At 52.2% G+C, this 11,242-nt stretch overlaps 1 protein-coding gene across 1 annotated transcript in view; it reads left to right on the top strand.

Annotated features, from left to right (window-relative positions):
- Positions 1–11,242, top strand: part of BMPR1A (bone morphogenetic protein receptor type 1A) — a 55,091-nt gene that overhangs the window by 19,737 nt on the left and 24,112 nt on the right. The window contains exon 3 of the mRNA XM_006147755.3: positions 5,812–6,004. Coding sequence (XP_006147817.1) covers positions 5,938–6,004 — 67 coding nt within the window. The 5' untranslated portion in view covers positions 5,812–5,937. The remainder of the gene's footprint in view (positions 1–5,811; positions 6,005–11,242) is intronic.

Genomic DNA, 11,242 nt, shown 5'->3' with positions numbered 1-11,242 from the left:
GGGTCCGGTGAGGGGGTTTGTGCTGTACTTGGCGGGGCTGGCTGCTGGCCAGCCGGCGGAACCCCCACCCTGCTGGAAAGGAAGACCCGAGGGGGGCTTCAGGGAACAGGAAGGTGCCCCTGGGCTGGTTTTCAGCTGATTTCAGCCTTTTCCTGTTGCATTTCAGTCTTTAACCTCTTCTCATAGAACTGTTGGCTCAGCTTCTTGGCTGATTACAAAGCTTCAAAATGTTTTATTTATAAAGAAAGTATTTACATTTTGTTGAGTAAATTCTGTCTCAGTGTTATTTTCCTGAAGAAGCAGCTGCACTGTGTACGGAGTGAAGGAAAGGCAGCATACTAAAACTCCTGTCCGGCCACTCGGATAGCTTTGAAACGCCAGCCTCGGTTAACGGGGTTGACCACGGGCAGTCAGGTGCCTGCCGCTCCCTGTACTCCTGACATTTGAAGGCTGGATGTTCTAAATTTAGTTTTTAAAAAATCTGCTTAATAATTCCAGGAATTTCAAAATAGGTACTTCATGGTAGAATAACGAAATACCCAGCTTCAAGAACGGTCGAGCAGTGAGGTTGCTGTTTTCTGCGTGGTGATTGTGTGTGAGTGGATCACGGTGGGACAGGTGACGGGAAAGTGACCTCCCGTGTTGACGGTTTCAGCAGGTGACATCTGTTACTGGGTGTTGAGCACAGGGCTGCGAGCACTAGGCCCACGGGGTCGCGGTGTCCTGACCGCTCTGTGGCGAAGGGAGTGCAGGTGCGTGGTGGAAGCACCTTCTCCAGAGTCACAGCGTTCACACCCTGGTGCCAGAAGGCAGGCAGCCCGTCCCCTCCTGCTTTCCACAAGTCATGGTATGAATCCGAGCTCTCTGTTGGAAGTCCGAACACCTCCATTGTCGGCCGCTGCCGTCACTGTGTGTTCGGTGCCTTGTCTAGAAGGTGCATGCAGTGGGGCACCGGTGGCTGCTCAGGAGCAAAGTTAGCATTAGGCACAGGAACCCTACACAGGACGGTGTGCTTGGAAGGACCCGGGAGACCTGGTTACTCTGCCCTCCTTTCTGGTGTGTGGCCGTGTCCCCAGCAAAGGTGCTTTCACGTGGTTCCTGTCTTGCCCAGCCTGGCGAGTGAGTCCCTGCTCCCTCGGTTCCATCTCGGCGTGGCCACGTTCCTCAGCCTTCATCTGCTTACTTCCTCCATGGCAAGAGCGACCCGAGAGCCAGGGCAGGAGGGGCAGGCATGTCCCCAGGTCCTCAGGCCACAGTCCATCCCGGCCCCACCCCCAACCCCAGCCCCAGCTGGCATGCTCACGCCAACACGGCTCCTGCCAGGGAGGCCTCTGATGTAATGGCCCGGCTCCCATGGCAATGTGTTCGTGGCCATGCCTGACACGGCGGCTTCCTGGCCCGGTGGTCACCTTGGTGCTGACAGTGCTCCTGACAGTCCTGAGCCCAGAGTCCGCCCTTCTCTGTGCAAGTTACCACACGTGGTTCAGCCTATAGAAGTCCTCGCAGGGCTGGCCCGTAGCCCAGCGACTGATAGAGCCGGATCCCACATACCAACTACAGTTTGAATCCCGACCCTGCTGGTCTGAACACAAACCTGGAACAATGCACATAACCATGCCCAAAGTCCTGGAGGGAGCAACACGACTGCGGCATGGCCGTGCGGCATGGGGGGCTCTGTCTCGCTCACTCTCTGGGCACATGCCCTTTGGCAGTTACTTTTATGTTTCCTGCATGTGGAATAGCGCCTGTTACTTCCTGTGCCAGGTCGGCAGGTGTTGTAGCACATAGAATAATAAACTTTTAAAAATGGCATGAGCGTAGAGAACTTTATTCCTTTCCAGGTTTTTGCCAGAGGGCACCTTGGCTTTCCAGAGAGAGAGAGAGAGAGGGAGGGAAAATGAGAAGTCGCCCCTCGGGGGGGTGGCCACATTGCAATTCCTTCTCCTCCATTCTGCTCTCAGGATTTGTGGGCACGCGCACACGGGCCTGGCATGATTTTCAAGCCACTGGTTCTGGGACTCGAACCATTATCAGCCCTGAGGGAATACAATCCCTTAACCACCTGCTGGCCCCAGTGAGTAGGGAAATTCTATTGAGCACCTACACTACCCCAGGCTGGCTGACACGTGATGCACGTAATCTGTCCTGCGGGGCATGCCGGGGCTCGGGAACCACCCTCCAGGATTTGACCTGTGACCTCCCTGCCACTTCCCTGACCAGCAGGGTGACCGCTGCTAAACTCCTTAAAGTCTGCTCCCTTTCCCCGTCCATAAAGTTAAAGTGAGGCGGTGACGGTGGGTGAGGTGGTACTGAACCTGCAGCACGCTCGCAGTGGTGTGGCCAGGGGTAGAGGTGAGTGTGTGTCAGCCATGTTTCATGGAATCCCCGGAGCAGCTATGGGCTGATGAACATTTCGGTTTTAAAGAAGAGGAAACTCCCCGGAGAGCGTGGTTTTCCTCTTTGGGGCAGAGCCAGGATTTGGACTTGGGCCGGAGGTAGCACGTTGTGCAGTTTACGTGGAAGGGATCGTGCACCAAGCTTTCCTCCAAGAGGGCCTGGGGTGCGCGTCCTGGGAGGCCTGGGCTGTCGCTTGGTGAGACAGGCCACATGTGAGCTTTAAATGAGGTGACGAGGAAACAGGGACGCGGATGGGCACACGGCTGTGTTCCTGTGACATCGTACAGTGTGCTTCACAGATGTTGTTAGTGAGCAGTGACTGAGCGGAAAATAAAACCGAAAGTGTGGAGAGTGGGTGAATGCCAGCCAGGGTGGCGGAAGGTGCCTCTGCTTGCCGGCTGGGGTGACGATGCACCTGCCCAGGACAGCAGAGCTGGTGGGGCAGCTGAGAGTGTGACCTGGATGGGGACAGCGGTGCAGGTGGGGCAGCTGAGTGGGACCTGGACAGAGACAGCGGTGCGGGCAGGGCAGCTGAGAGTGGGACCTGGACAGAGACAGCGGTGTGGGCGGGACAGCTGAGAGTGGGACCTAGACGGGGCCAGCGGTGCGGGCCAGGCAGCTGAGAGTGGGACCTAGACGGGGACAGCGGTGCGGGCAGGACAGCTGAGAGTGGGACCTGGATGGGGACAGCGGTGCGGGCCGGGCAGCTGAGAGTGGGACCTAGACGGGGACAGCGGTGCGGGCAGGACAGCTGAGAGTGGGACCTGGATGGGGACAGCGGTGCCGGGGGGACAGCGGTACAGGCGGGGCAGCTGAGAGTGGGACCTGGACCCGGACAGCATAACCATCGTGGACACTGGTGCACGCGGGGCAGCTGAGAGTGGAACTTGGACCAACCATTGGGGCACTTAGGGGGCGAGGAGAAATGAAGGGAGAGATCACGTGGAAACAGTCTAGGAACGTTTCTTGAACTTAAAACCTAGAACTACAGTAAATCATTCAAGAAGAAGAAGTGATTTAAGATCTATTACAAACTGAGTTTTTCTCTCAGTATTTTGTTATGGGAAGCAGTTTAATTTTGTAGTAGGTAAGTTAGAAACGGCCAGGATCGTAGAACTGAGCCACTTATGACATACACGTGTTGGTGACCCCACTGTGCACCTCACCGCCTCGGTGCTGAGTAACCTCTGGAGCCCTCACGGAGGGCAGCGCTCTTAGGGGGAAAGACCGGACGCTCGGGTTCTTTGCGGCAGACATCATTCCGGGTAATCGTGCTGTAACTGAGCGAAACCTTTTCACTCAGTTATGCTCTAGTCAGATCAATAAACTCAGACTGCCTAAGGCGGCAGGATGGGGTGGCAGAGTAGAAATACATTCATCTGGAGACAGACTAGCTTTTTTCTTGTTACCTTTTTCATTATTATGTGTATATATTTTTACATTTGTTTAATTATTATACATCTTTACAGCCTCTGATGTGGGTTCTCAAAGCATAGACGCCCTACATATCTGGCAAGTCAGGGCTATTACCCTACACGGTGGCTTCCCGGTCTGTGTCTGTAGAACTTTTTTCCCTGAGCCCCTCCCCCCACCAGTTACCATTTTACTTCGAGGCTTTAAGCTTTCTCTCTATATATCATAATCTCCAAACCTCACTGGAGAGGTTATATTTCATGTCATCCTTGTTAAAAGCTCAATTTTGGAACCAGTAGTTAGCGTAATGGCTATGTCGCTGGACTCCCATGTAGTTGACCACGGTTCGCATCCCAGACCCGCTGGCTTAGAACTCACGCCGGGCGCGTGTGCGTGTGCGTGTGTGCCCAAGATCCCGAGAGGAGAAGGGATTGTGGTGTGGCCATCTCCCCTGGGGGGTGATTTCTCGCTTTCTGTCTCTCTGTCTCACTCTGTCTGGCGAGCGCACGCGCCCTGTAGTGAAAACCTCTTCCTAAAAAAAGCTTAATTTCATCCTAATTAAGTCAGATAAACAATATTTTAGAGATGTAAGTTTATTTAAGGCATATTTCTGGGCCAGCCGGTGGCATGGAGCTTAAGGAGGAACCTTTTCACTCAGTTATGCTCTAGTCAGATCAATAAACTCAGACTGCCTAAGGCGGCAGGATGGGGTGGCAGAGTAGAAATACATTCATCTGGAGACAGACTAGCTTTTTTCTTGTTACCTTTTTCATTATTATGTGTATATATTTTTACATTTGTTTAATTATTATACATCTTTACAGCCTCTGATGTGGGTTCTCAAAGCATAGACGCCCTACATATCTGGCAAGTCAGGGCTATTACCCTACACGGTGGCTTCCCGGTCTGTGTCTGTAGAACTTTTTTCCCTGAGCCCCTCCCCCCACCAGTTACCATTTTACTTCGAGGCTTTAAGCTTTCTCTCTATATATCATAATCTCCAAACCTCACTGGAGAGGTTATATTTCATGTCATCCTTGTTAAAAGCTCAATTTTGGAACCAGTAGTTAGCGTAATGGCTATGTCGCTGGACTCCCATGTAGTTGACCACGGTTCGCATCCCAGACCCGCTGGCTTAGAACTCACGCCGGGCGCGTGTGCGTGTGCGTGTGTGCCCAAGATCCCGAGAGGAGAAGGGATTGTGGTGTGGCCATCTCCCCTGGGGGGTGATTTCTCGCTTTCTGTCTCTCTGTCTCACTCTGTCTGGCGAGCGCACGCGCCCTGTAGTGAAAACCTCTTCCTAAAAAAAGCTTAATTTCATCCTAATTAAGTCAGATAAACAATATTTTAGAGATGTAAGTTTATTTAAGGCATATTTCTGGGCCAGCCGGTGGCATGGAGGTTAAGGCGGCTGGATCCCACATGGCCAGCCTTGTGGTATGGGTCCAGGACCTAGCAGCTTGAAAATCACTCCAGGCATAGTCCTGAGAGGAGAATGGAGGAGGTGGGATCGCGGGGGTGTTTTCTCTCACACGTGTGCATGTGCGTGTGCACTCTCACACACATGCTCACTAGCAAATGTTTTAAAAAAGCATTTCTGTTAGTTTGCTTTAACACCTATGTTCTTGGCTCATTTGGAAAGATTCAAGATGTTTTCATCGGAACATTGATACACAGCTTGTGTGCTAAATGAGACCTTTTCCATTTCGTCCTGCGTGTTTCGGAATCTCCTCGGTAGTAGTGAGTGCCTTAGCGCCCCCCTGGCAGCAGCAAGCCACCGGCCAGGCCCAGGCCTGGCTCTGCCCCCCACCCCCGAGCTGCCCTGACTCGCTGTCGGCTTTGGAGTTGAAGCCCCTCCTTTCTTTAAACAGGATAACTTGAATCTTTAAAGATATCTTTCGTTGTTTAAATGCGTGCATGGGCATCAGTTTTCTCTTCGTTTTGGGGAAACTTTCCGAAACTCAGTCATTTACGTTATTGCCGTTGAATGTTTTGCCACAGGGATCTGGAGGACGCAGAGGGGGTCGGAGTCACTGCCGAGCCCGCGCGGCCGGTGTAAGGAAAGCTCGTCCTTACGGCCGCTAACAGGACCCGCCGGAGGTGACGGCAGAGCGCGAGGACCGAACAATGACTCAGCTGTGTATTTACACCAGGTTATTGGGAGCCTTGCTGTTCATCATTTCTCATGCTCAAGGTCAGTTGATGCTGTTCATTTATTTTTAGATAGATTTTTTCTATAGGCTACATATCCTTGCCGGAGACACAGAGAGAGCTAGAGAGAGAGAAAATGAGAAATTACCCCTGGGGGGCTGGCCACACTGCAGTCCCTTCTCCATTCTCCTCCCAAGATTTTTGGGCACATCCAAATGCGTCCAACATGACTTTCAGGCCCTCAGGCCAGGACTCAAACCATGGTTGGCCATAGGGGAGTCCAGCGCCCAACCACTGTGCCACTTGTTGGGCCAAGTCAATGTTTTTTTTGTTTCTTTGTTTTTTATTGTAGAGGTTTTTGCTATAGGGTGTATGTGCTTGCCAGAAAGAGTCAGAGAGACAGAAAGTGAGAAATCACTCCCCGGGGGGATGGCCACGCCGCAATCCCTTCACCTCTTTGGATCTTGGGCACGCACGCACACGCGCCCTGCATGAATTTAAGCCACCGGGTCGGGAGCTCAAACCGCAGTTGACTACGTGGGAGTCCAGCGACATAGCCATTACACTAACTGCTGGGCCCAAGTCAGTGTAATTTTAATAGTTTCTTTCTGTGTATAAGAACACCCGTTCTGCCATCCCTTCTTCCAGCTCCCATCCCTTTGAGCAGTTAGGCCCAGCACCCAGCACAGCTTTTCAGTAAAGGGGCAGAGAACAGAGCCATGCCAGGCAGATTGGGGAGCTTGACTGTAAGAGAAACATTTCACGTGTTTTTAAATCTCAGCTGTTTTATCAGCTGTAACACACATTTGCCGTAGAGGCAAGACCTGTGAGTGTTAAATGAGATAAAATGGATAAAGGACCCAACCTAGTGCCTTGGAGCCGTGCCGGGTGCTCAAGGCCAAGCTTTCAGACTCCTGTCCCTGTTGGAACATGGTAAGGAATAGGTGTTGTCCTTGAAGGGCTCAGGAACGATCAGTGGCTCTCGTCCCTGTGGCCCCAGTGCCTCTGCCCTGCAGTATTTATTCTGTGTTACAATCTCATGCTCTCCCCCAGTGTGGAACGCTCATCCCAGAGGTCAGTGTGGTGACTCAGGATCAGACGGACTGAGTTCACACAAGACTCTTTCCAGCAGGTGTGGAAATTAAGGCTGCTGGCTCCCACACGGCCAGCTGTGCGGTTCAAGAATGGGCTCCTGCAGCTTGAGAAACACACCAGGCGCGGCCGTGTGTGTGCCCAGAATCCCGAGAGAAGAACGGAGAGGCGATTGGGCTGAGGCTGTCCCCCTGAGGAGGGATCTCCCCTCATCTCTCTCTAGTGAGCACATGCACCTTATAGCAGAAGTCAAAAAAAGAGAGAGCGGGAGAGAGTTTTTTCTTACATGGTTTAATTAGGATTTTTTTTGTTTTAAATAAATGCCAGAGAGTACGTGCACTTGTCAGAGATGAGGGAGGGGGAGCAAGCACCCTCTGTCCCAGTGGGTCATGGCCACAGCCCCTTTTCCGTTTCTGTATCTCTATTCTTTTGGGATTCTGGGCACATGCACGTGTAGCCGGTGTGTTTTTTAAGCTCCCAGGACTGAGATTTGAACCGTGATTTCAGTCATGTGGGATCTGGCTCTCACCCAGCAGGCCACTGGGTCTGCCTAATATTTTTCGTAATTGCCAGAGGGCACTTAGACTCAGCAGAGAACTGAGGGGGGCCTGTGAGGGTGGGGTGGCCGTGCCACGGTTCCTTCTCTTGCTTTTCCCCATCCTGCTGGCATTTGGGGCGCACACGCCCGGGTGTGCTTCACACCGCCGGGGCCGGGACTCAGACGGTGGTTGATCACGCGTGGTCTGACTACCTTGACCACCGGGCTGCTGGCCAGCCCCAATTAGGGTGGACAGACAGACACAAAGCGAGAAGTCACCCCCGGTGAGGGGTGGCCACGCCGCAGTCCCTTCTCCTTTTGAGATTTTGGGCACACATGCACACATACCTGGTGAGAGTTTTAACCCACCTGGTCCAGCCTATTCCAGGACCGAAATCGCAGTCAACTACGTGGGAGTCCAGTGGGGTGGTAATTTAAACAGAAGCAATAATACTGTTTTACAGAGGGATTTCAGGTAGACCTTCCTGGACATTTTCATTGTCGAGTTTTATTTATGAAACACCGAATTATTTAATACAACATCTATGTCTTAAATCTGTTGTATGCCTAGTTGATCAGCATAAGCCAAAGCTATCGTAGTTTTGAAGACGAGGAGTTAAATTAATAGTAGCATTTATATTTGCTTTCCCAGGAAATCTTCATTTGATATAGAATTTTTAAAACATCTGTTTAGATCTCTTACAGGCAACATAATACAAAATTCTCGTCTCTCACCCAGTTCAGGTTATTCTGTAGTAAACTTCTATTACTGTAGAAAAACAAACTGGTAATTAGTTACCAGGTGTAAGCAAAAAAAACAATCTTAGTAAGAATTCCATTTCTCAGATTAAAAAAAAATAAAAACAAATTTTTTTCACGTCCTTTCAAAAATATTATTTTGATAATTACTTCAAATAATAGCACAAAAATATTTGCTTTTGAAGAGATTACTAAAAGCAGTGTAGAAAAGGTGTTATTTCTCAGAGATCCCTGAGAATTGGAGAGTGGCGTTGGTGGAAATAACCGTTGGGTTTAGCTCTAACCTTATCCTGAGTTGAATTACTCAGGAAAGTAAATGTCTTTGTACCTTGGCTTTCTTGTAGAAATAGAAATAGTAACACTTAGCCTAGATTTAAGTAGGAACTTTCTGAATGTTATTTTGTAGATTTAAGTGCTTTATAATAAAGTAAAAGTACAGTGCTTTAAAATAAAGTTAACTTGGGTTTAAATAGAAGATTGAGTCATCTGATACTAATGTATCATAAATATTTCTTCCTTTTTCCCCTTAACTTGGCCGCAAATTCTGGAAATGGATTTAGTAAACTGATTAACCAACTAACAGTAACTTAGAGAAATCTTTTTTTTTTTTTAAGTTCTTTGTTCATGGTAGAAAGTGTGAGAGAGCTGGGCCAGGCCCTGTGGGATGTGGTCACACCCTGGTCCCTCTCAGTCCCCAGCCCCTGTGCGTTTCAGGCTAACTGGACCAGGGACTCTGACTGTGGCCACCATGTGGGGTCCAGCACCACGAGGGTGCATTCCCGCGGGCCACGGGGCCAGCCCGAGGTTGGTTTCTCGCAGAGGAGGTAGGTGTGTGCTGGTGCCGGTCAGTGGCTGAGGAGTTCCAGCTTGACTGCCATTTTCTTGGATGTCCCTCATGGTTACGGAATGACTGCATTTGAGGAAGGAAAAGGCCAGCGCCGGCCTGGACTGGACTGGACATCCAGAAGCCAGAGTGTCCCCAGCAGCCACCCCGGCCAGCAGAGTTACCCTGAGTCTTGCTAGCTGAACTGAGACCATCGATGGCTCCTAATTGCAGGGGCTTCTGGAAAAGGGTTGCAGGATTGTCAGTCAGCTTAATCTGCCCCCATGGCCTAGGGCTGCACCATCTGCTCCCCTTCCAAACAGAATCAGAGTTTGGTTAGTTAGGGAAAGGAAAACAGAAGGGATCTAGGATAGATTGTATCTCTTCCTATCAATTAGGTTTTCAGCTGCCGATAGCAAAAAACACCAAAACGCAAAAGCAAAACAACATTCGAACGAGCTTAAACCGGGCCAGCCAATGCACTGTGGTTAAGGTGACTGGGTCCCACGTGCCTGACTGCTCAGTTTGAGTGCTAGACCAAGCATCTTGAACAACATGCCAGACACGTGTGCATTTGTGCCCAGAATCTCAAAAGGAAGGAGAAATGGAAAAGGGATTGCAGCATGACCATCCCTTGGGGGCGGGGGACCATCCTGCCCCTCCCCGCCCCCGGCAAGCACGTGACCTCTAGCAAATTAAAAAAAGAAAATAGAACTTAAAGAAGAAAGAATAAGTAATATAACACAGAAAGAAGCCTGAGCGCGGGGACTGTGGGTAGCTTACTCCGCAGCTCGTGTGCCACGGTGCAGCTGCCATGGGGCCGGACATCACGTGCAGGCGTGGCGACTTCGAGTTGACGGCATTCAGTGGAAGAAGAGTGACGGGTGCCGCTTCTTCAGTTGGTGCAAGTTTCCCCCTGGGCACTGTCTCCTCCGCACAAAAACTTCTTTCTGATCCCAACAGCCAGCATCCACACACGCTGTAGACCCACACGAGTGGCTGGTGGGGGAGGACTGCAATGTGAGGGCAGACCAGGGGCCTCTGCCGTGGGCGGGACCGCGTGTCTCAGTCACACGGGAGGGCAGGCATGTAAAACAGGGTGCATGCATGTGCGCGTTCGTGTGAGAGCACGGTGCACACATGTTGCCAGCAAGGCGGCCATTGCACAGCGCCACGCCTGTCTGTCTGCATTACGTGTGCCCTCACGTTCTGTCTACATCATACGTGCCCTGAGCAGGTGAGAAATAGTCTCTCCTCAAGCGGACATCAGCCCACGTGTGTCCCTATCGTGCTCACGGCTGCCAGCATGGCCCGTGGGGCACGCTCTCCCTGGGGTCCGTCTGTGTGGCTGGAGGAGAAACGACCCCTGCCCGGTGTAGCCGACCACCCCACTGAGGAGCACTGCCCTGGTACTGCGTGCTCCCCCGACTCCCGCTAGGAAGGCGTCTCATGGCTACTCCCCTGTGACACGTGCAGGCGGCCTGCTGTCTGCCAGCCAGCGTCCTGGCTCCTAGCCGTTCTCCCCGGCCCAGCGTCCTGGCTGGCATTTCCCCAACTCGTGCATGCTGAGGGTGGCCTTTCCTGACGGCAGTTCCAGCAGCCTACTGAACCCACAGCCTGACTGTCGGGGTGTCCTCTGCAGTGCAGTTCAGGGGTGTCAGTGTCCCTGTGTCTGGCTAACTGTTGGGGTGTCCTCGGCAGTATGCCCTGGGTCTGTCAGTGTCCCTGCATCCTGCTGGCTCTGGCCCACTTGCTGTGGTCCCATCGAGCCCAGCACACGCAGCTCAGCAGCTCGCCGGGGCGTGGTGTGGAAAACGCCTGACCTCCAGACACCACCTGTGCCTTGCCTGCTCTCCTGGCCCCTGGCTTAACGAGCTTCGCGCGGACGCCCTGGCCTCTTTTCCCTGGCTAGAGAGTGACCCCTCACATGTGCTCAGAGACCCGCTCAGGAGCGAGCACTCGGCAGGCCAGAGGTGGCTGCCTGGGGTCTCCGCGGAGCCTGCAGCCGTGACGGCCGACGCTGTGTGGGTTACTGGCCGGCCCCGGGCGCCGACACGCCCCCCCCGGTG

This window comes from Tupaia chinensis, unplaced genomic scaffold (assembly GCF_000334495.1).
Source record: "Tupaia chinensis unplaced genomic scaffold, TupChi_1.0 Scaffold000221_1, whole genome shotgun sequence".
In the NCBI taxonomy this organism is placed as follows: domain Eukaryota; kingdom Metazoa; phylum Chordata; class Mammalia; order Scandentia; family Tupaiidae; genus Tupaia; species Tupaia belangeri.
This window is presented reverse-complemented; position numbering and strand designations above follow the sequence as displayed.